The 25,972-nt window shown below is 42.8% G+C and overlaps 1 protein-coding gene across 1 annotated transcript in view; it reads right to left on the minus strand.

Annotated features, from left to right (window-relative positions):
- Window positions 1–1,342: 1,342 nt before the first annotated feature.
- The window catches only part of Ext1 (exostosin glycosyltransferase 1), a 284,993-nt gene continuing 260,363 nt past the window's right edge, over window positions 1,343–25,972 (minus strand). The window contains exons 5-11 of the mRNA XM_021216867.2: window positions 25,163–25,295; window positions 22,819–22,937; window positions 20,928–21,023; window positions 16,622–16,711; window positions 8,710–8,870; window positions 6,464–6,635; window positions 1,343–1,934 (exon numbers count right to left, since the gene is read on the minus strand). Of these exons, the coding sequence (XP_021072526.1) occupies window positions 1,749–1,934; window positions 6,464–6,635; window positions 8,710–8,870; window positions 16,622–16,711; window positions 20,928–21,023; window positions 22,819–22,937; window positions 25,163–25,295 (957 nt within the window). The 3' untranslated portion in view covers window positions 1,343–1,748. The remainder of the gene's footprint in view (window positions 1,935–6,463; window positions 6,636–8,709; window positions 8,871–16,621; window positions 16,712–20,927; window positions 21,024–22,818; window positions 22,938–25,162; window positions 25,296–25,972) is intronic.

Raw genomic sequence — 25,972 nt, forward strand, 5'->3', positions numbered from 1 at the left:
AAAGCAGGGTCATACTGGATGAGGGTGATGCATAGAGAGACGTTAATGGGTCACAAAGCTGCAGAAAAGCTCTCTTGGAGTGGACTTGATAGCCAGTACACCACTCACAACATGGCATCTGTATATGTGGGTTCTGGTCCCTGCTCTGCTGCTGGGCAGGCAACGGAGTTATCATTTAAGGCCTCAGCAAACACCTACCTACATTCATTCTTATTTACAGCACCCACTCTAGGACATTAGGCAGGTTCGTTTGTCTTCCAGATGTCTATACAGCCGGAGTATGAAATGCACGAGAGTTCTTGGAAGAAAAAGAAACTAAAGTCCTTATGGATCACTCTATAGTACCTAATAATCTTTCTGTAACTCAATATGTAACTCAGTATAATAATCTTTCTATAACTCACCCTCTTGTGACTCCTTCAAGTAGAAGCAGTCATTTAATATTAGAAGCCTCCATGTTTCATAATGGAGCTTAGAGATATGCTTCATGGACTTGCATATGTGTATTCTTATTGTTTCAAAACCATCATAAACTTAAGACCATATTTGCATGGATGGAAGCATTGTTTTTTTAACAAGAAATAACTAAATTTTTCTACTTATTTCAAAACTGAAAGAAGTCTTCATGTTTGTTTGATTAATTTTTTTTTTCCTTGTATAAAACAATGTTTAACCCAAATTGGAATGAGTTCTGTGGCAAGGCGTGCTCTCAGTTAGGTATTTCACAACCATCCTTTTGTTAAATGGTGTGGATTTACACATAACGGCTTCTTTCTTAATAGAGAAGCCTTTGCAATATGAATTTTTCACAAACGTTAAGCCACTTGTCTTATAAATAATTTGGACTCACTATTTTCCTTTTGGCCTCTAACACATAGGGTTTCCCCATCAGATATATGGGTCAGTGGTTGAACCTATGGGCCAACCTCTAGGAAGTATAGGGCTTTAGTTGTGGGACGTCTGTCACTAACATGCTGGGAGTTGTTTGGCTCTCTGCTCAACATTTCTTACATCTACCAGTGTTTGCTTGGTCTAACTCCCCCCACCCATCCCCATGTAAAAAGATTACCATATTTCTATTAAAGTTTTGAGTTAGATCTGCCTATCTGGAGTCAACACTTTCATGCAGCAACAGTGTAGAGACCAAGGGGACCCGAACATCTAAACTGGAATATGAACTTGTGTTACTGTATGCCCAGTTCTTTGCTGACATTATGTCGAATAACTGATAGTGTGTCCTGGGATGTCTGTTTCTGTCACTGCAGGAAATCCTGGGTGACCCATGGCAATCATGTCTGTAGGGAGGGGGGCAGCAGCTTGGAAATATACACAACCAACACAATTTTGATTAAAGAAAGAACTCTGGTTTTTAATAGTTTTGATCATTAAAAAAGTTTAAACCTGCATAGCAATCATTTCAAAAATAATTATTTAATGTTCCATAATTAAACTGTACACAACCTAGTTGTGGGACACAGAAGCCAGTGAGGTGACTGGAGCAGTCTGGCGCAGCCCCAGGAGCCAGGATTCCAGCCGAGTTTTGTCACTGTGTTCATCTAAGCTGTTTATTTTTTCCTTTTTCTTTTTTGTCTTTTTTGTCTTTTTGATTTTTTTTTTTTTTTTTTGATTTTTTTGATACTTGGCACAGTCTGGCTCCAATGCTGGGCGTGAGCGGATCTGCATTGGGAGGGAGGAGAGAGCAGCTGGACGCCCAGCTTGCTTCCCCTCCCCGACTCGGTGGGGCTTCCTCAAAGTCGTTCAATGTCTCTGTATTTCTTCCTCAGGATTGAGACTTGGTCTTTAAAGAGGACCGGGTCCAGCCTCATCTGAGAGTGGATCAGCGGCATGTAGCCAAACCAGCTGGCAAATGTATTCATGCAGCTCTGTCGCTGGGCAAAGTGGTCAGGGTCAGCCCAGCGGGATGCTCGGGAAGTCTGGGGAGAAGGAGACAAATAAGGAAGACAGTGTGAGAGAGAGAGAAGGCAGTGGGGAGGAAGCACCTTAAGCTGGATCTGGTAAAGGCCAGCAGCAGAACCTGTGGCCTCATAGCCTGTCCATCTACAAAGCTGGTGAAGGCAAGGCTCAGGCATGCCAAAGCTCAGGCATGCCCATTTACCTTTGCCTGAAGTCGAGATATGGCAGCTTCACCAATGACCAAACACACCTAATCTTTTGAAGCTTTCTGAACTAATGCTCAGATGATTGAGCCATGGACCTCTACCAATGGGCTCTCAACTACTACCGTCACTAAACAGAACATTCTTTTTTATATTTGGGACCAAATATAAACTCATATAAAGACTCACAATGAAGTCTTTGCTTCAAAGATAGTTTTCTAAATCCTTATGTGAAATTTCTTTAAGCATAGATTTATTTTTAATTATGTGTGTGAGACTCCACACTTTGTATTTGTGTGCACGGGTGTCTTTGGAGGCCACATGAAGGCATAAGATGCCTTGGAGCTGGAATCACAGAAGATTCTAAGTCATGTGACATGTGCGTTGGGACCTGACCTCCAGTCCTCTGCCAGAGAAGCAAGCATTCTTAACTGCAGAGACATCTCTCCAACCTTCTAAATCCCAGTTGTTAACATGGTTGATGTGTGGAGACATGGGCTGTCAGAAGTCCCACTATGAACTTGGACTTTAAGCATCTAACTTTCCACCTTTATCAAGTTCCTACTGAATGGCTTGTTTAAAAAGATGCATGCGTAACTGAAGGGCAAACGAAACCCTTACACTTTGCTCCTGGCTAGAGCTACAGAGCACATAAACCCGCACTCCTTTATAGACTGTCTCTACTCTACTGAGATGACTGAGACACAAAAGTGATTCAGATCCAGTGGCACAATGCCTATGACTACAAGACTGAGTCTACAGTAAAATATTAAAATTCTGCTCGTAACCTAACAATTGTCTTTTCAATGCCACTAAATGCCAACAGTTGTTTTAAGTAATAGATGGTCCCAGGTTATCAAAGTTAAGAAAGAAAAAAAAGGCTACCATCTTTTTAGTTATATTGCCCCTAAAGCTGTCAAATATATTTAGACCACATAAATGATGGAAACTGACTTGATGACTTCCAGTTGGGGTTGGGGAAGGAACAAACTAAGTTTTCTTTAAGGGACAGGCCACTGTGAGTTTGAGTGGATATATAGATAACACTAACTGGACTTGTGTTTTGTTTGTTTCTCTTGTTGCTGGTTTGCTGGGGAGGGAGATCACAAGGGCAGGGGTGGGGCACTCACACTCAACATGCAAGTATGATAAACACGGGTAAATAAGCAACTGCTTACTATGTGTGTGTTTGTGTGGTCTAGAAACATACTTTCATGAAAAGTGCATTTTAGAGTGAGACTCACACAGAGTCACTTTAAAATCACAAGTATCAACACGCTTGAAAATAACGTGATAAATACAAATGTCAAGCCAGCACTGAGCAGCAGAATAACAAAACACTACTTGTGAAGTGTTTTCCTGAAGCACACTGGAGCCTGGCAGCAACCAGGTGGAGGAGCTCCCAAGTCACAGCAGGGTCAAGGAAGTTACAGGATTCTCTGAAGGCCAGAAAGAGGCAGAAGGAAGGCTCTGTTCTCTAGCATCTGTACTGCGAGAATCACCTTGGCAAGTAACAGCAAGACAAAGACTTAAGATAATGGGCTGAATTCCTATCAGAGAAGACAGCCTTGAAGACAGTGGATCACGACCCCTCTGTGGTCGAACGAGCCTTTCACAGGGGTCAACTATGACCATCGGAAAGCATAGATAAATATCTGTGATTTATAATATCATAACTATCATTCATAACAGTAGCAAAATGACAGTTATGAAATGGCAACAAGAATAATTTTCTGGTAGGGGTTCACCACAACATGAGGTACTGTATTAAAGGATTGAAGCCTTAGGAAGGTGGAGAGCCACTGCTCTGTGGTTGACAGGCATTTTTCATTGGCCCACTCACTCCAAAGGGCCAGACTCAAGCCCAGGAAAATGTGCATGTATGCAAATAGAAAAACTATCAAGAACTTCAGCTCATTCTTGATTGATTCCAACCCAACGAACAAATACCACCACCACCACCACCACCATCTTTTTCAATCTAATAAAAGCATAAACTTAAACATAATACCCATTCGTTCTATGGACACAAAGATTTACTGAAATCATGAGTATGATGGGAAGAAGGATTCAAGTATACTATACTACCTGGGCACAGGGAGACAAATCTAATATTCAGTTTCGAGTTGTCTCTAAAGTATGTGAATTACTGGAGATGCTCACATAGTAGAAGCAGGCACATATACGAAAAGATCACAGATGTGTTACTAGCAGTTCTCCCTGGATGACTGCGCATCCTCAGGGGAGTCTGAAGACCCCCCCCCCCTAGCAAACACTAGTAACAGAATGTTGTGGTTCTATGAGCCTGCATTTGACAAAGCTTATGGGAACACAGTCGGCAATACACACGGCTTAGACTTGAAGTAGTTTGGTCTTAATGATTGGAAGATTCTTGCCAATGCTTCTGCTGTGACTTCAATTGTTAAAGGAGGGCAGAACTTTCCCAGTGCACAGGTATCTCCCCATAACCAGTACTCTTATGTTGTCTGAACCTGTGTGGGCTCAGTAGGCTGTAAAGGATACCATATGACTCATAATTCTCTTAATATTGTTTTTCTCATGTTACATTTATTGAATCAGAAAAACATAGTCAAGAAGGTTGCTGTAAGAGCTTGCTAAAGTTCCCTTTACAAAACTTCGATTTACAGCTAGCACTCAGCACAAAGTTTGAACACCCAAACAGATACAACCATGGTCTCTTTTGGTTTTGGCAGTGGTTCTGTTTGTTTGTTTGTTTGTTTGTTTGTTTTCAAAGATATACTACCCTGGGCTCTGTAGCTGGGGCTGGCCTAGAACGCCCATGGCCTAGACCATCTTCTCAGCCTCGGAGTAGTTACCTAGTCACCATGCCCAGCTATGTTTATGCTAAGAGTTGATTTTAATCATGCAAGGCAAGGGCTCCATGATTTAGCCTAGGGAGAACTAGTAGCTATCTTTAAGCTTTTTCATTTATTTCGAAAACATCTATTTACGTATTTATTTTCATTCATTCGTGTGTGTGTGTGTGTGTGTGTGCGTGTGTGTGTGTGCGTGTGTGTGTGTGTGTGCACACCATGGGGAATGGAGCACGAGAGCATGTGCATGCCACAGCATGCACATGGATGTCAGAAGATATCTTGTGCTCACCTTCTATCATGAATGGCTAGAGACAGAACTCAGCTCTTCTGCCTTGGTAGGATTATCTTTATCTGCTGAGTCATCTTACTGCATCTCTGCCTCCTTTCATTCATCCATTTATTTGTTTGTTTGTTTATTTTGAGGCAAAGTCTTACTTGGTAGCCCAGATTAGCTTCACGCGCCGTACTTGTCAAGAATGACTTCTGATCTTCTTGTCCCCACTTCCAAGTGCTGGGATTCTAAGCGTGTCCTACCATATCCAGAGTATACTGTTGGGGATTAAACTCAACTTCCTTACGCTTCTGTCTCTAACTTACGGGGGGGGGTTACTTGTAGCAATAAGTTAACATTTCTAAACCCAGTTTTCCTGTCTATAAACACAGGAAGTTGGATATTTCTGCGACAGTATCTTTATCATGAAAATTTATAACCCAAGAGGATATTTGGCTTTACTTTAACAATTACAACAGTTTCATGAAAAAGGTTTTACCACTTCATTTTAAAGATGAGCCAAGAGAATCTCAGAAAGTGACTGGCCTGCCTACAGCTTATAAATGCTAGGTTGAGAACTGAAAATTGGTAGTGTGACTTCTAGTACTTCACTATGATATTTTCTCAAAAGAGAAACAAAAGCGAGAACACTCTGTTAAGAAAGGATTCCTTGCGACTTGTAGGCATCTACAGGAAACTGACCTAAATTCACTGCAGAACTCTCACTCTGTAGCGGACTGAACAGTTACACCTTTCCTGAAAATACTGATGTCTGATTGGGACATGCTGATCTGTAAGTGGGGCATCTGGAAATGATATGCCCATGGAGGGAGAATCCTCAGGAATGGGGTGCACCAGACAGCTTTGCACCACGCAGCCATATGGCAAATTAAATAAGAAGTGATTTCTCGTTGGGTATTACAACGGCTGACACCTTGACTTTAGAATCCCCAGGTTTCAGAAGTATAAGAAATAAATGTTTGTAACTTAAGCCTTAAGTCTATGTTGTTCTGTTATACTAGCCCAAAGGGTATAAGACAAACTCTAAGAATGTGTCACTGTCATGTCATGTTATGGGTTATCTAAGAGCTTTATATTCTTAATTATCCATGTGCCAATCATTCCTTCCTTTGGGGCTTTCAGATGTGGCTTATTTTTGTGTCTCCTTATAACACTGCCAGATAAAGCCAAGGAAAACATATTCGTGTAGCCTTGGGAAGAAAGTTTTTTATTCTTACCTGTCCCATCATTGTCTCCTTATACTGTTTCTTCTGGGTCACTTTGATTGGAGGCAATTTTGTCACAGCAGACACCAGGAAATTCATGAGAATGTCCTCACAGTTGGCCAGTTGGTCTACCATGTTCTTCAGGCTGGCTGGCAGGTAATGGGAATACAGGTAGTGATAATATCTGAAAATAGCAAAGGAAATTCTCTTAGCGGGCAACAGTACATAATGACAGGTAGACTTTAAACACAGGCACTCTCTGGATCCCTGAGCATGCCACCCAAATGCCTTAATAATGACAGCTATTGCTTTTTACTGTACTCACTATAGACCACATCATATTCCCAAGTGTTTAACAAGAAATGCCTCATCTAACCCACCTAAGAAATCTATGAGGCAGATGTTATTATATTAGTATCCTTATTTTACAAAGGAAGAACCAAGTGAGGCACAGAAATCCCCAGGGATGCAGATATTGCTTGCCCATCACAATTTGGTATCAGGCTGGTCAGTTAGAAAGAGAAACTAAATCCTAAGATGTTGTGATGATGCAATTTTGAATCACCATGGAAATACACTGCTGAGTGTGTTTCTATGAGGATATTTCCAGAAAGGGTGAACACAGCAAGGAAGACCTGCCCTGAATGTAGACAGCACCGTGGACTGGGGTCAAGACGGAGTACAAAGAGGAAAGTGGGTTGAGCGCCAGCATTCATCTTGCTCTGCTTCCTAACTAAAGATGCACTGTGAGCGGCTTCCTCTCAGGTTCCTGCTGCCCTGCCTTCCCCACCATGATGGACTGTATCCTCAGACTGTGAGCCAAGACAAACTTCCTTGTTAAGTTGCTTCTGACTGGTATTTTGTCATAGTAATGAGAAACGTGACCAATGCAGGTGGCAAGAGAATCTACTTACAAACTAGGCAAGCTACTTGAATGAATCAAATTCATTTGTGTGGAGGAAGCAGGAGAAGGGGAAGCTTTGAAATTAAGATTTCCTCAGCCAAATGTTTACACTTGGGCACTTTCAGACTTAGCCCTGAAATGATAAGACTCTCAATTCTCTATGTTAAAAGTCTAAGGTAAGATTGGTTACATTTTCTTCATTAGGATAAAATACTAGGGATTTTCATTAGTGATCTTGTGGGACTGTGGAAATGTGAACGCTCTACATTTACTTATCTGATAATTTTACCTCTGTCTGCTGTTTTTAAAGACTGCCCATTTTCATATCTCTCAGAATAGCCTCTTAGGTACTATAACATGCCCAGGGTAAAATTTGCATGTAGGAATAGTTTCTCATTTGTAGAATTCCCTCTGTTGATGGCACTCTATCCTTCTGGACCTCAAGTCAGCCAGAAAACTCGGTAGTCGTTAGATTCTGATTAGGTCACCATTCTGAACCAGCTTCCAAGTACCACTGCAGGGTGGCCACTACTTACACCACTGTTCACTCCCTGGCCCCAGTCTAATCTCCATCTCCATTTGGTTCACTACTTTCTAACAGTTCTTCCTCCCTTTGTCATCTTCCTTATTGACTGTTCTCATCATGACATACTGAGTGGATACTGGGAACACAACCCTGCAGTCTGCTCTGTTCAGGCCATGCACTGACTCATCCATTAGAGGCTCCCAGGCCTCTTGGACCTTCTCATCCACTGCACCATAGTCACTAATCCCAATCTTCTTGTCCATCTTCGTCCATCGTTTTACTCTGGGTGTTTCTTCTTGTTATTTCCCAATGCTATCTATAACATCCTTGGCTGCCTTTCTCTTGCTTTGAAGTTTCTGCTCACTTCCCATCTGGATAACAGACCATCCTGACCACTCTCCAACCTGCCTCATTTCTGCATCTCATGCTACTTGACTCTTTGTCAGTGTCTTCTTGCTGTCCCTGATTTCCCTGTAGCATTTGTATGTCTCTGTTCACTAGAATATGAGCCCTGCGTTGTCAGAGATGGTTTCTGTTTTACTCAATGGGGAACCCAAACCACCTAGAAGAGTGAATGAATACTTAGGTATCTCCTCTTAATGTTCAGCTACCCAACCTAGCTATGAGTGTATGGGTATCGTTTGGCTTAACTGAAAACAATACTTTGCTTAATTTATAAAAATACAATAAGTCAAGAAGATTCATAGCACATGTTTGCTACCTCAACAAAAATCAAACAGGAATACTGACTAATTTTCATTAATGTTTTAAACTGGATTTGGCCTAAAGCTCCTATTAATGCAGTTGTTAGAAATCTCAGCTCCTCACTTGTGGTAGATAGCAGCTCCTGTCAACACCATGGAGTAGTCATTCGTCCACTTGGATGTATATCCCCACCGCTCCTTCGAGTTATCCCAGAAATGACTGCGAGCAGGATATCCCACAATCCTCTCTGGGAAGCTCTGCCACACGGTGAAGGCAAAATCCACCTACAAGGCAAAGTACAAGCCAAACAAGCAATCAAGACTTTGAACAAATGTCAACAAAACATAACCTCCCCCTGCTAATTCGTAACGTGGAATCCCACGACTGTTTCGAAACATTAATTCCCATATTCATCAGCAAATTAAACTGACTGCTTGACATTTTGCCCTGCAATTATGCACATCTTAAATATTTTGTAGGAAAGAAACTTAAGATTAATATAAGAGAGAGAAAGGGGGGTAAGGGAGGAGGGAGAGAGATCGATTCTGACTTGCCCTTTAGAAATCCCAGTCTGTTCAAGCTAAAAAAACAGAAAAGCAGTTGCTTCCTTCTCCCCAGCCCCAGAGGCACATGTGACCACTGATTCACAGGAAGCACAGGAGCATCTGTTTTGTAAACGAGAACAGATTTCCTGTGTGCATCCTGGGACTGAAATACGGCAGGCATCGTAGCTAGCATATATCAAAGCCCAAGTGACTAAAATTAAAGCATTTTCTTTAGGGAAAGTTTTTTGAAAAGAGCACAACTTTTAACAGGAACATAGAGAAGACATCACAAAGAAAATAACACCAGGCATGTCAGGTCTAAAGACACAGGATGCTAGGTAAAGCTAGAAAGGCAGTCACTGTGAAGTCACTGAGAACAAGTGGGGACAAAGGCCCAAGTTAAAACAAAACAAGACAAAACAAGACAAGACATGATTATTTTAAAGAAAAGGTTTATAGGAAGCCAAAGTGGGTACTTCTGAGCCTCCTCTAGGCCAGCACATAGAGCTGGCAAGTTATCTCTTTTTTAATCTGTACACTCCCTTCAGATCATCTGATGAACAATAAATAAAAATAAACAAAAAATATAAAAGTAAACGATACATTTATGATCATATAACGATTACCATATAAAGGTTTAGAGGACCGTACACATTGTAATAACCTTATAATAACCCTTTGAGGTAGATAGATACTTTTATATTTATCAGCTAATAAAAGGGGAAGCTAAGATAAGTAGAGGACCAAGTAATTTATGTGCACTAGTAAGTGGCAGGGCCAACATATCTAGTGTATATGGTTCTACATCTCTCTTAGGTTCTGTTGCTAGTATTGAAAGCAATTTATCTTAAACACATGTTATAATTTACCTTGCAACCCTGGATCATCACCTCTCGGTAAGTCACGCAAAAGGAATTCTCATTGTCTACAATTATTTCAAGTCCTTTACTGTGAACATGGCTTGGGAACTGAATGCTAATGCTACATCCTGGTCCTATCATCAAAGAAGGCCAAAATATCCAGTAAATTTTGAGAACAGCCAAAGGGTGAAAAATGGAAATTTTATGGCCTAATGAATATGACCATATAATGTTACACAAGGAAGGGCCACCCAGTTATTGAAAAGACCACCCGAGTGAGGTTCCCCAGGACCCTGGTTGGATATCATCATGTTTACCACTGAGATGGGCCCTTCCTTTACAACCAACAGTTTGGAGAAAACAGGAACTGAAGCATAGGCACTTAGACAACTGGTTGAAAGAAGGGGATCTGAATTCTAAAAAAAGGAATTTGGATATGATCTCTAGCCATGGGTAAAGACAGAACATTTTGAACTGCACCAGAGATCAGCAAGTCACTCTGTGTGCTGGCTGGTTTTGTGTATCAACTTGATACAAGCCAGAGTCATTAAGGAGGAAGAAGCCTCAGTTGAGAAAATGCCGCCATGAGATCTATCTACAAGGTATTTTCTCAATTAGTGATCAATGGGGGAGTGCCCAGCCCATAGTAGGTGAAGCCATCCCTGGGCTGGTGGTCCTGGGTTCTATAAGAAAGCAGGCCAAGCAAGTCATGGGAGCAAGCCAGTAAGCAGCACCCCTCCATGGCCTCTGCATGATCTCTAGCCTTCAGGTTCCTGCTCTACTTGAGTTCCTGTCCTTACTTCCTTCAGTGATGACCAGCAATGTGGAATTGTAAGCTGAACAAATCATTTCCTCCCCAACTTGCTTTTAAAAGGTCATGATGTTTTATTCCGTCTTAGAAACCTAATTAAAACACCATCTATTCTGAGGCTTTCCTGTAAAAGAAGATAGACAAACCATTGCCCCTTCTACAGAATTAAGCCAAATGGATCTGACAATCACCTGGATAGGAAGACATCACCCAGGAAGTTGTCACTTTCAGAAACCTTAAGGAGGAGATAGCCTACATAAGCATGAAGGTCAGTATGGGGTCCCTCTTGGTTGCTGTGCATTCTCACTATGAAAGTGTTTTACCATGGTACACTTGGGCCATTCCCACTCTCAGCCACGAGAATTCCTCATTTAATTATATGCTTCTCCTTATGATAGGTTCTGTGTCTTGTCTAAATTCTTTCCATGGAGATAAAGGACTTGGAATAGAGAAGGAGCCAGAGAGGTCCTGGTAACACTAATACAACACGGCTGAAACTCAAATGCCATACAGTACACTAAGTAAGAGAAAGAAGGCTAACAGGGCCATGTAGGACATATTTCCACAAACATGAAATGTCCTGGTTGGGCAAACCAGTGATGGGCAAATTAAAGATGAAGGTTGTCAAAGATGGGAGGCACAATGTAAAACATATACAAAGATTCCTTTGTGAATGATAATAATGTTTTGGGAGAAGAGATAAATGACATTAACTGTATAGACCATGAATGAACTAAATCACTGAATTGCAAAGTTTAAACTGATTGATCTTATAATATGTAAATTGGTATTCATTTTAGTAAAATAATTTTAAAAATGAAGTGAGTAAGCCTAGCTTGATATTGCCCAAGCTTTTTGCCCAAGTCTCATATTACCCATTAAACTCGCTAGGTAACATTTCTCTTTACATCGACTACTCTATTCTTTTTTTTTTTTTTTTTTAGTTTCAGCCTAGGTAAAAACATCAGGGAATCCTAGGTTTCATTGATGACTATGCTGTTTTCAAAGAAACAATAAAGCAATAAGGTAATTGTTAAAATGATATGCGACATAAAGTATCTTTTTTGGAACCATTGGCCAAGAACATTAATTTTTTTCTTATTAAGTTTATTTATTTGAGTCGAGTGCAAAGTTACACACACGTGTCCGTGTACATACACACGTGTCAGTGTCCTTTAGTTGTTTGGGTTGGGGCTTGGGTTGTTAAACACTGCTTTTGTGGGTGTCAAAGGATAGCATTCACAGCCAGGTCTCGATATACATCACATAGGACCCAGGATTTCAATGAGGTTGTGAAGCCCAGTGGTGGTGGCAGCACACGCCTTTCATCCCAGCAGTGGGGAGGCAGAGGAAGGCAGATCTCTGAGTTTGAGGCCAGCCTCATCTACAGAGTGAGTTTCAGGACAGCCAGGGATATACAGAGACTCTTTCATAAGTGAGATTTTGAGCATTGGTGTAGAAAGTACATTTACCCACTGAGTCATGCTACTTGCCTCATGAAAATTTTAAAATAAATTTTTATTTTCAAATTTTTCAGCCTTAGCTAGAAGCAACTCTCATTGTAAACAGCCATATATTCACATTTATATGAAACACCAATTTGATGCCTGACATTCTGAGCTGTGCCAAAGATTGCTCAATTACTATCTAGTCAGAGGCTTTCATAATAAAAAGGACAATGGTTAGCATGTGTGCCAACTTGACCACAACAAAGGTCAGGAAGGCAGATGGAAGATTAGCTCTGTGTGGGCCAGCGAAACTATTTCCACATGAGGCTAACATGTGAGGCCCCTCTTCTGTGGATGGCCACCTTTCAATCCACTGAGTTCACAGAGAGCGAATATGGAGGAAGAAGGTGTCCCTGATGTTTCTTAACAATTTTAAAAGAATTGGTCTTGGGGTTGACGGGGCATTTGTGCCAGGTCACATGTGCAGAGCTCAGAGGACAATTTTCAGGACTTGGTTCTTCCCTTCTATCTTTGCAAGGCAAGCACTCTTGTTTCGGCCACACTAGGACCAGGTTAGCTGGTCTACAAACTTCATGTTCAGGCCCCTGTCTCTGCCTGCCATCAGGCTGTAGGAGTCCTGAAAGTCCAGATGTGTACCACCACATCTGGTTTGGTAATGTGGGTTCCATGCAAGAGCTCTAACCCTCGTAGCCATCCCACCTACTCTGTGTGTGCCCTTTTCCCCCATACCATCATGCTTGCACATGGACTCCTCCTGCCTTTGGGCTGGGACTTAACATTGGCTATTTGCACTCTCAGGCTACCATTTTCCTATAAGGACCACAGTACCAGCTTTCCTGAGACACCAGCTTATATATGGAAAGTGTAGACTTTGCAGGCCCTGTGACTCCTATGACCTCATAAACTAATTCCTCACAATAAACCCTTACTGGTTCTCTTTCTCTGGAAACATTGCCATCACAAGAAAAGAAAGGCTTAAAATGACTCGTTCACACAAACTATACCTGCCAGGAACTGGGAGGGAAGGAGAGTGGTAGACCATGCATCAGGAAAACTTACTGGGGAGATTTAAGACAGCAGGGGATAGAGAGTCTGACTAGACACCCAAGACCAGGTCAGGATAACCTATGACATCCCGCATACTCAAAACCAACAGTGCCAATTGATGGGACCGTATATCATGTAGCCTCTTGTCAAAGAATCCACCCGACTGTCAGCACTCTTTGGGGTTTCCCATTATTCTTTGATAAAGAAACAACTAGTATAGAACGCAATGGGGTGCTTTCAATGCATGCATTTCTCACTATCTCAGGGCCTTTTCAAGTCATTTCAAAGGAACTCAAAAGTAAATTCAGATAAAACTGTGATTCTTCTGATAACACTGTTTTCATTCACATCATTAACACATCAAAGAAAGCAAAGGTCAACATAAGCCCCCTTCTCTTAAGAAAATCAACATCTGTTTTCTTTTGAGGGTTTGTAGCAACTCGTATAAATGTAAATAACCATAAACCACCTCTATCTAATGCCCTTTAAAGAATGCCTCTTAAAAAAAAAAAGATCTATTCCTGATGCTTCAGTGAGATGTTTATACAATCTAAGATCCCTTGAGCAGTGTGTGTGTGTGTGTGTGTGTGTGTGTGTGTGTGTGGTGCAAAACCAATGAAACCAACATCTATTCACCTAAAAAAAAAAAAAAATAGAGAAATTCTGCCCATGAGCATTTTAGGCCATACAATCACTTCAGTGATCAGCAGGCGAAAGCAAGCCAGACTGCCAACCTCTTAAATTTACATATCATTTTCAACCCATGTTGACTTCTAATTACTTCACATGCAACACATGTTCCTCCCAGCATGCACTGAGTGGTTGGAACTGCTATCTTCTCACAGGAAATTCTCCAGTACAAAGACGCATCACAGTGGTGGGAAGCTATTTCACCATGCGGCATGGAAAACCGAAGCCTGGTGTGTGAGCAATTGCCTTGTGCCTTGGGGATGATGTGAGATGAACCATACTCCAGGCCATAAGAAGATGCCCTAGGTATGTGCTGTGGATGTTCCACTATGGGGATGTACAACTTGTCCTGAGTTTGCCCTTGAAAAGGCATCGTCCATTCTGGGATGCTGGCATACTAATGCTAGCCTTGACTATTGACTTGACTGGACTCAGAGGTACCCAGGAAATTAGTAAAGCATGCTGCTAGATGTGTCAGTGAGAGCGTTTCCAGAAAGGATTAACTAGAGGAGGGTAAGGGTAAATGTGAGTGTGGAATGTGAGACTCAATATGCTGGGATTTAGGAGGAAGCAAAGGGAGAAGAAGGGGGAGCCATCTAGCTCAGATAGCCTTTATCCCTCTCTGACTCATGGCTGCCACATGATCTCCAAGCCGCCACATCCTTCCTGCCATGACGGAGTGATAGCTCTTCAACCCTGAGCTAAACCAGTCTTCCGTCCTCTAAATTGTATGGTCCCAGGACTTCATCACGGCACACCCAGGGAGGGCTCCACCTGCTCAGCGTACTGTTCTAGAGCATGGCTAGGTCAGGTCAATGGTAGCCACCAGCAAGCTTAAAACAGAAACAGAAACATGGGATCAAGGAGAAGGTCTCTTCGCTGTTCCCTTCCTTTCAGAACGATGTGGCACCACAGTTCTGACAACAGCCACATCTCCATGAACACAGCTCTGGGAAGAGGGCCTTTTTGGCAGAGCTGCATCTCTGGGACCGCCTCTCCTTTTCCTTGTTCAGGGATGTGGTAGGAAAGCTTTTGGCTCTTACCAGGTGTTTAACCATCCTTGCCAGTGTTCACCAACCCTACCCACACTTCCTTAAGCAATTGAAAATGCTCTCATTTGAGCAATCTGACTTGAATTCTGTTTACTGCCAGGACTTTGATAGATGCAAGCAGGGACTCTGTAACCCAAGTACCTGGCATAGAGACCAGAACAAAGGAATCGCTCAGCAAGTACTTGTGGAGTGAATGTGCTCTCGGGATGCCAGCTTCCCTTTGCAGCAAGCTGCAGAAAAATACCAGCTGGAGTGTCTCAAGGCTCGCTGTTCATGGCCTTCTCTTTGCCTGGTCATCGCATCTTCAGCCCAATGGCATGTGGTCTTTCCAAGAGACATGTGACACAGAGGCTGTGTGGTCAGCCTTGCATTGGCACAGTGTTTATTCCCAGCGCCCAGTCACTAACAAGTATTTATAGAACTCGGGCTGCAAAGAAGCACTGAATCAGGTGAGCCCGGGACACTTTGTCCTGGGGTAATTCAGGATCTGTTCAACTACATCTGGTAGAGAGTAAACTCATAGTTGCCACTATGGAATCTTAAGGAGGAAGGGGAGTGAGCCAGCCTATATCAACCGTAACTGAACCTACTAGAACTAAACTCGGGGTCTGAAAGAGTGCGTGTTGGCAAGTGCCAATTTCTAAAACAAAAGAAAAAATGATTCTAGGCTTAAAAAGTAAAATGAAAGGAAAAGCTAATTAGCGAAGTCTCTGTGCCTTTAAGTAGCTACCATTAATAATGCGATCACATTAATAATGTGATTCTATATTTTCATAGCGATATCTTTGATCTCATCTATGGCCCGAAGCTTCAGCGATCAATACTCAATCCAGCTACAACATTTTCTATCATCTATCTCTTCCCTCTTCTTTCTCCACATACTTCCATGTGTAATCTTTTTTTTTGGCACAAATACTTGAATATTTAAAATAGAATTGGTCTCCATCTCAGCCTTCAAATGAAACTTTGCTTGTGTGTGAATGCATAGTGTGTGCGCGCGCGCGCGTGCGCGCGCGTGTGTGTGTGTGTGTGTGTGTGTGTGTGTGTGTGNGTGTGTGTGTGTGTGTGTGTGTGTGTGTGTGTGTGTGAGAGAGAGAGAGAGAGAGAGAGAGAGAGAATGAATTAGTGTGTGCACATGGGAGCAGGGAGCACTTTAGATGAGACAGAAAAATAGCCTTTTAGAAGCCACAAATGTGCATACTGGGCAGAGATAGCACTGTTAACTGTTGAAGGGTGGGATGCTTGCTTCTAGACTAGAGAGTTTCACGATATAGGTATTCCGTCCCTGGGTTTCTACACACCTGCCTAAAGCTGTACTACTTAAAAAACAAAAGGAGATGAAAGATGAGAGGGGGAGGGGAGAAGAACAGTCATACAAATCAGGTCTTAATTAGAAGAGAAAACAAAGGGGAAAGTGCCTTTCTCAGGGTGCCAGGGGGTGGCAAGGCGCTAACAGGGACTCGCTTCATTAAAACCACTTCAGGAAGACTTGGGAAATGTTTTCAACTTCTAGCAAGGCAAGGACAAGAGCGATCCCAGCACCTCTCAGGCCCATTCTTACTTCCGTCGTTGAAAGCACAGTGTCCTCATCCAGGCTGAGCACAGCATCAGTGATGATGTTGTCGTAGGGTAGAAACCGGCTGCTCATAACCTGGGGAGTCAGAGAAGTGAGGTTAGGTGCACGGAGAATCCACGTTAGTCTTATTGTCAGGAAAATTCTGCCAGCCACATCATCACGAAGACTGTTCCATTACATGTCATCTGCCACAGCAAACGTCTTCCATTGACCACCAGCAAAAATGAACGTGGGCAGTAACTACTGAGCACCTACAGTTACCACTCTAACCACAGCAAGGATGAAACCAATCATGATTTATGGCCTGCCTCTAGGAACCCAGAGTCTGTAGAGATGGAAAGCTACAGGACTGGCTTTCACTCAGAATGAAAAGTGCCAGACTGGAGGGCAGCAGAGACAGCTGCCAGAAGAGCACACGATGGCTTCATGGGCATCATGAATTAGGCAGCTTGCCTTAGCCCTGACTAGGTGGGATTGACCAGGCAGAGACCGAAATGAGGCCACAGAGACAAGGGTTCAGCAAGCACAAGGGACTCCCGAAGATAAGCAATATCCTGAGAGCAGGAAAGAACAGGGAAGAAGACATATTCCATCCTGGTACATACCCTGAGAGGCCAGACCCTGGAGATGTCCAAATAGTTACAATACTGACTTTATTTCTATTCTAGCAAAAATCACACATAGTGCACGTACACATATATTGTTGCTATGCCAGTGGAAGGAATTAAGAATGAAGGCTACATCGATTTAACTGGATAAGAATGAGCATGTGTGGTGCACAGTTAGGGAAGCTGGGAAGGTGTTACATGGATGCACTGGGGCCGTTCTACACCAGTGGGCATGGGGCTAAGAAGGTTGATGGGATAGATGGAGGTGCGGAAGCTCACCGTGAGAGGCACAGCTTGTGCCTGTGAGAACTGCACTACACAGAAGCCAATTGTTACACATAGAGACCCTAGAGGCATGCCCTGCTTGAATTCGCTTCGAATGCTCAAATGATGGGTTGCAAAGCAGCGGCTGAACCCTGGCAAGAGGAAGAAGGAGCCGCCTAACAGGCTTGGGGAGCAGGGTGTGTGTGTGGGGGGAGGGGAGGTTGTGTTCAATAACCACAAAGAATCCCACACTTTGCTTACATGAGGAAGCCAAGCTTGCCTCCTCATCTCAGATCCAAGATGCGTACCTGTGAGCTGCAGAAGGGTCTCCCAGCCTTCAGAATGGGAAACACTACACTAACCTAGCCGAGAGCTTAGGCAACAGAGCTGTAGTATACGCGGCTGCAGAGACTAGTCCCGCACATCTGTCAAGTGGGTCAGGGTTGGGTGTTTTTCTGTGTGTTTTCTTTTTTTTTTTTTTTTTTTAAATCTTTCTCAGTCTTTTAAAATAAAATAAAACACAAAGCGGTCAGCAACCCCATAGCCACAGTGCTCAGAAATCTCTGCCTGCAGCGAGTCTCCTGAGCTGTTTACATGTCCACAGAGGACCGCAGAAACCATTAGCTGGCAGCTTAGCAATGCCCTGACCTTTCCCGTGTTCAGCCTACAGGGGAAAACTGCAAAGACAAGCCCTATAAATTCAGAACAGAGCTTTGCAGCTGAAACAGCACACATCAGTTCTGAAGTCCCAGCTAGATATGAAGATGGTGGGATGCAGAAGGCGGGGCTCCCCACCCTGGGCTCAGTCACTGGCTTCATAGGCAAGTCCGTCAGTCAGTCAGTCAGTCTGTCTGTCTTCTTTTGTTCGTTCCTTCCTTCCTCTCCTCCCTCTCTCTTTCTCCCCCTCTTCCTTTTTCTGAACCTACAGTTTATGAGCCCATTTGTATAGAATAAGAGATTTTCTTTCAAGTCCTTGACCCAATTACCTTCTTGAGTGAACTAACACAAGGGGAAGGAATAGACCCACAAGGTCAATAGTGTATAAATGGGCTTTGCCCTGCTTGTTTACAAAACTGGTTAACCATGTGAGCAGCCAACTTTTACAACTTATAAACATGATAATGAGCAGGCCACAACTCATCTCATACAGAGGAAAATACTGTATGGAAATAACTACACACACCCTGCACCAAAGTTTGGGGATTCTATGATATACTGTCTTCAACTCCTGGCACACATGGTATCGTTTGATTCTTTCAGCTACCATTAACTGGGTATCATGATTACTTCTGCTTCCTGGAGGTGTGCGACGGCACAGAGATTAAGAAACGCCCCTTAGATCATATAAAAACCAAGCCAGGCTCTAGAGCCTGTTAACACAAGTCACAACATGCCGATCCCTCTCAGAATACCAGCTGACATTTGTTGAAATGTTAGTGTGTGTTAAGTAGGCACAAGGCTAAGTCCTTGATACACAACATTTCACTGAATCGTCACAGTAGGGCTAAGTTATAACCCACTGAGTCTGGAGCAAGGCTGAAATGCTAACGCTTCCAGAGAATGTACCACCCGAGACACTGAGAGTCACGACAAGGCACATGAGCCACACAGTCCACTGGGATGAGTAGCCAAAGTAGAGGTGAAAACTGAACAGGGGGATAGTTATAGAAATTGATGGGAGAGTGTGGCACCTCCTCAAGGTACGATCCCAGGAAAGGCATTAGCATCTTCAGCAGTAACTTCTCACTGGGAGCAAAGGTACACAATTAGTGAATTAGAGCATGAAACTGTAGTGCAATCTAAAGACATTAGAATGGCCCCAGTCAGGCACATTGAGTCCTGTCCACATATCCTGACACACACAGTCCAAAGAGATATGGGAGATGTGGTCGTTCATGGGGGCAAAACACCAAAGAATTCCAAAGTTCAGAGTTGCTGGTGTACATCTGCACACTGTCCAGGCTTCCAGATGTTAAAACCGAATGTAACCATCCCTCTAACACATTATTCTCTTGAGGAGGTGGACATAAAACACTGGAGGCAGGAGACTTTTTGTGTCAGTACCTTTTGCGAAACTATGCATACGGTGACATGTATTCATAAGAGAAAAATTCATGCCAGGAGGCTTAAGACAGTTCTGAGAGTCACCTTTTCTTATCAAAGGCTAATCAACCAGGTTTAATAACCATCTTGATTGACAACAGACCTATGGATGCTCTAAGTACAATGGTCATATTCTCCAGTGTGTTGCAAGTCTATAATATAGAACCCAACACACAGTGTTCTAAGTGGAAAATGAGTATATAATGACATGCTCTGTTTGTCTTTTCTCCATGGGGCCATTGCAATTCTACCATGTTATGTGAAACATATGGATTTGTCACCTTTTGAAGATCCAAGATGGTTTCAAATGGTTTGACCCAACAAACTGATTATTTTGCTATTCTGGCTTAGGTACTGTACCTAGTGTAAAGCAGTCTCTGTGGAACTGGCAAAGAGAGTCTCTCAGAAGACACTGCTTCTCCAACATCACTCTTACTGAGTAGTGACTAATTACAATTGGGAAAGAAAGTACCATGCAGCAGCTAGGGGAGTGAGCTGGGTTCTGACTGTTAATAGTGGGTGAGATTTTTAAGACCACAGCAGAATGAAGGGGGATGAAAGACAGGTGGGGATGTTGACAGAGGTGGAGAGTTGAGACAGAGGGTCAAGACCAAAGGCAAATGGCTAATAGGATCATTATAACCAGCAGCCACAGAAGAAAGTAGAGAGAAAGAGACTGGAAGGCCGTCTTGGGCAGGACACATGGCTTCAGATGCTGGTTTAAGACATCAGGAAATATAATCCCTGAAAGGCCGGAAGATGACCGGAAGATTATTGAGTTCTAAGCAGAGTGGACTGGGTAATGAAAGTAACGGACCAGCGAGGCTGAGCATGTCTTGGATGGAGGGAGGCTTCAAGGCAAAATAAGGAGAAACAACTTTTTAAAGATAAGGGTAAGGAAGAACTTTTTCTGAAGGACACAATGCATTAGCTAAACAAACCGTGCACATGCCAACATCAGCATCAGCAGCTGCCACGGCCACCTTTCATTCTTGTCATTTATGGAAACACTGCTGAGCCTTAAGCTCATCTCACCCTCGCAGTTACCCTAGGAAGTATGTGGTATGAGTTTCCTTTTATGAATGAGGAGATAGCATCCAAGAATGTAAAGTTAGAAAGCTACCAGACTGCAGTGAAACTCTGCAAGTTTTACTTATTCCAAAGTCCATGGCTGTCAAAGCTAGACATTTGGGAACAAGTACAGTGATAGACACAACCCTGACCCAAGGGCTCTTAAGGGATCTTCTAGAGCCAGCATCCATGGTGATCTGTGAAGAGAGAAGCTTCCACAGTGCCCTCACATGAGCCCCTCCTACCTTGCTTTCTCCTTCAATGACGATGACAGGCACGGCAGTGGCAGGCCAGCGGTGTTTGGCTGGTAGAGGCTTGTCACAATTCCAAAGAACTATGATCTGAAAGGTACAGGGATCATTAGATGGCTGTCTTGAGTACTTCTATAGGCCCCCTTCTAAAAGAGGGATAGAAGTGAGCTGGTAAAACAAAATTTCAAAGCGAGTCCATACCCGCACAAACTTTAGAACTTTCGATTTTCAACAACCAGAGAGGAAGGGTAGAAATCTAAATGGCTACTTTCAGAGACTAGGAAAAAGTAGTGCCACTGAGGGCTGAGGAGATGGCTCAGTGACTAAAGAGCTTGAGTTTGATCCCCAGGACCCATAAAAATGCCAGGTGGGTATCAAAAATCCTAGCCCCTAGGAGGTAGAGAATCCTTGTGGTAAGCTTGCTTACTCGACCATTTAAGCCAATAAGCAAACTCTGGGTGGAAGAGACTCTGCCTTAACATATATGAAAGAGAACAAGTGAGATAGATCCCAATGTCATCCTATGGACTCTATATGTGTACACACACTTGTGCATATGCGCCTGCACATATACATAAACCTCACATATATGGAAACACATAGATAAACATACATACATACATACATACATACACGCACACACACACACAAACTCACAAATAAAAAGTAGTAACTTAAGTTTGTCAGAACTTAATCAAGTGTTCTCTAACTTCTGATATCTTATGAGAGTGTAACAGTAACTGTGATCAAGTTAAATAAAAATGTATACTAAACATCTGAACATCTGCTATGAACTCACACTACACCAGGAAATGTGGGCGACATAGAAGAATTTGAGACAGAAGCACAATGAGTTCCTGCTTTGGATTCCCCTGAACAGTTGCTGGCTTTATGTGACTTTATAATTTCCCTTAAAGGCAATGAATTCAAAACTGAACACTTCACTATGATTTGAGCCTTTTCTTATTTGTAAACCATCTTATCTACACCCGTCACAAGTTTAAAAAATTAAACAGTGTTAAGACTCTTGGGGTGATGCTGATTTGGGAAACACTGTTACCACAGATATCATTCTCTTCTCTCTCCTGGCTGCCGTGAAGGAAAAGTCGACACTTCCCAACATTTACCAAGTCTGTTACTGTTATTGGAACGTAGTGTTCTGTGTCCTGCCCATGGCCGTTTTTGGTTTGCTTTATCATTTTGATGCTTATGAATGAAATAAGAGGCTAGGGAGGTGGCTCAGGGAGTAAAATGTTTGCCCTGCCAACACAAGGACCTAAGATCAATCCCCGGCATCCATGGGAGAGGCCAGGTATGGGAGTGTGTGCTTGTAATCCCAGTGCTGGGCGGGGCACCAGAAACAGGCAGAGCCTGGAGCTTGCTGGCCAGGCAGCCTGGCCTTATCAATGAACGCCGGGGCGGGGCAGTGCGAGATCCTGTCTCAAAAAGTTGGTAGACAGTACCTAAGGAACAACATCCTCGGTTCACCTCTGACCTAAACACACATGTGAACACTTCTACCTGTGTACCTATACACACACGGATTGCTCACCCTCCCAAAACATGCATGCATATCCATAAACAAAAAGAAAAAAAAGAAGTAATTTGTTTCATACATTATTATTATTTTTTTTAACAGAACATCTGTATGTGTGTGTGTTGGGGGAACGGGTACATTTTACACCAAGGCAAAGGTCATTCTGAAATCTGACTTGTGCCAGGTTTCACTTTTGAGTCTCCAAGTTGATTAAAAAAAAAAAAAAAAAAAAAAAAAAGGAGCGTATCAAAGCCTAGCCAATCACTAGAGGAAATGGGTATGTTGCTCGCCGAGTCCTGGAAAGCCAAGTATGGGACAGGTAGGAAACGAGGCTGCAGAGTTACTCACCTGCGCACAGTACTGGGATTTGGCTGCAGCCACAAGAAGCTTCAACACTGGCTGGGACTGAGAGACCAGGGGGGTCACAGCATGGATGACTGCAGTGAATTTGGAGGGGGGCTTTAAACCTGAAAGGCAATGACAGGAGGGGCCTAATGAAACACTGACAAAAAAAGAAGACTCAGCAAAAAGACTCCATGTCCCAGTGGTTTACCCTGGAGTTGATGTTCCCCTCAAGCACAGTTGTCCTTCATGTCTTATTTATGGACAGAAATGGAGAAAAGGGAAAACTGACATGTAACAACCAACCAGCCTAGAGACCTCTCCAGTGTCCATCTCCAGATTCTGTGGACATTTTCTTCCCTTAGTGACGCCTGCCATCTTTTTTTTTTTTTTTTTTTTTTTAATGTTACCCAATGTGTATCTATGCACTCTGTTCTAGTCACTTACCTGTTATGTCTATTCATAAGCAAGCCTTTTTCCATTGGTGGATTTACAAGCACCTGCATATTAACTAAAGGGGTTTGTGTGACTATTTCATGTAAGAATTAGCATGTAGGAAAGGTTCAAAGGACAGCACCCAGTATCCATTTAGGCTTGACTCTAAGATCTTCCATCAGTGTTGGTGGCACTGAGAAATACTGGTGGATCCTCTGGGTTTCTTCAGCTGGGACATGCATTTATCCCCAGAGTTAAGCACCCTGATACACACTGAGCACTTAGAACAGGACTTAGCAAATAAGAAGTGCTCTGTGTTATCACCATCAGCATCCTCAACACTGGCTCCAGCATCAGCAGCGGCACACTAAGGGAGCCTCCGTATGTCAAGAATAGCTGCTTTGTGTAATAGGAACACCGCTGAGAGAAAAAGTATGGGAAACTGACTTCTGTCCAATGGGAGCTCTTCATGGGCAAGGACAATGAATATGCAAATCAACCATTACCACCAAAGAGAGACAAGAAGGTGTCCCCTCGGGAGCCCCTCTTCAAGACCTCAGAAATTACAAACAGGTTAAGAGCCTTTCAGAACTTCATTAATTTAGACCTACTAATTTGGCACATTAGTAGCTTAGGTATGAACCAGGCATTGTGGGAATATCCCAGTTAAGACTTTGATATAGGTGGGGATGTAAGTTAAAATCAGAGTGTATATGTGAAATGATTATGCAAATGTTTGACATGGAAAATTGTGCCTTCCAATTAGCATTTTAATTGAACTTCAGAAAGAAGTGAGTTTCTCCTTCTCTTGATGAACACTCAGGTAAGAATGATACCCAAGACTGAGGAAACACTTCTTAACAATGGAAAGCAGTCATTGCTTTTAGGTTTTCCAGCAAGAGTTTAAGAAGCATCACAGACACACTTGTAAGGGGCTAACTCTGAATGAAGATCACAGAGCTCTACGAGAAATGTTAGGATTCTTATCTACTGCCTTGGACACACAATGAATTCTCGCCGGCTCACAGTAAACCATCCACTGAAATCCATATGGTCCTCCCAACATATCTGGTTTATATTAAATGGATTCTTTAGGCTCCGAACTTCAGTCTCACTTAGTGGGTTTCAAGCTAAATATGTACAATTTAAGAAGGGTGAAGTTGTTTTGGAGCACATTCATATAGAATAGGACCATCCTGAGACTTTATCATAGCAGTCTGAAAGATACCTTTCTGCCCCACATTTTCTAAACGCTGTAACGCTGAGCTACGGTGTCCTTGATGCCACTAACATGAGAGTGTCTGGGGCTCCAACTATGGAAATGCCTGTGGTAGGAACATCAGCCTCTGTGGAGCTGTGTGTCTGTGCTCACATCCTTCACCCCACTGAGATCAATTTAAAGCTGCTTGCGAGTATAGATTCTATCAAATGTGATCTTTATTTCAAACATCTAGCCTGGCATTAGCTCAGTGTAGGAGAGGCCCATACTAAACACTGGAAGAATGCATCAATTCTTCCTTGTCACATAATCTTAGTTATTTCTTATTTCTCCTTAATTCAGGTTTTTCTAAATGTAAATAAAGAGAAGTGAGATTATGAAAAAAATCATGGAGATACACACACGTGCATATCTATATACATACACAGACACACATATAAAGTTTATACTTAATCGCTTCTCATGTTCAAAATGATCTATAATTTAAGAACATTTCTCAATGAAGTCTACCAAATATACAGGACAGCTGCTCAGATGAGAAAGAAGGCTTCCTGCCTTTTTACTTTTCCAAATCTCTGTTGTATTTACAATTCTTGATTGTGAGTCACCGCTTTAAAAGGGGGCTCAGACAACAATCTCCCACACTGGCTATTGGGAAGAATGACCACTTTGGGATAATCAGAAGGATTCACTTACCTAAATTAGCATAGTAGTAAGGGAAATCCCCCAGGTAAGATGAATACTGCGGTAGGACGAACAATCCTCCAGGATGTTTGTTCCATATTAAACTGTTACGTGATATGTGCTTGAATATTCTGTCCTGAATAATCTAGAAAGCAAAGCAGCACGTGGTGAGGTTGAGTCTGAGACGATACTCAGAAAGGGCCTTGGCTCATCCAAGACAGGAATGATGATGTTGAAAAGACATCGCACGTTCTAACTGTTCCTCCTCCAAGTCCCTACTAATAGGAATGTGTTCAAGACAAAGCAGTGACGGGCTCGGTAGGGCAGTGAGAGCAAGAGACGGACTGTGGCTGACAAAGCTCCTCAAGTATAGTGTACGGTAGAGTTCACCAGCCCTTGGTGGGGGGCATCTCTATATAGATTCAGATCTTATCAGCAAGATCTGTTCTACGCGCACAGCAATGTCAGTGTGGGCCATGTGGAGACAGAAGCAAAGATAAGAGAAGGCAGGTGCATTCCCCACTCCATCACTTTAATTTGGGAGGGAGTTTTAAATTGCCTGTCACCATCGTTCATTCCGTTTTCAAAGGCAGTTGCAGGGTGCTGAATACTAGTCAGCTCAAGTGTTTCTGTATTTTGACTTCAAAAAGTAGTGAGTTAACCACTGCTCAAAACATCCTACGGAATGGGACAAGAACCATGGCGTTTGAAGACTAGTAATTGTCAGGCTAGTTCATTAGTTTTGTTGGACTTTGGGACCTTGAAGATCATTAAATTCTACCTTTAGAGACAAACCTTCTCCCAACCTGAATCATTTGTCCG

Source organism: Mus pahari, chromosome 17 (assembly GCF_900095145.1).
Source record: "Mus pahari chromosome 17, PAHARI_EIJ_v1.1, whole genome shotgun sequence".
In the NCBI taxonomy this organism is placed as follows: Eukaryota; Metazoa; Chordata; class Mammalia; order Rodentia; family Muridae; genus Mus; species Mus pahari.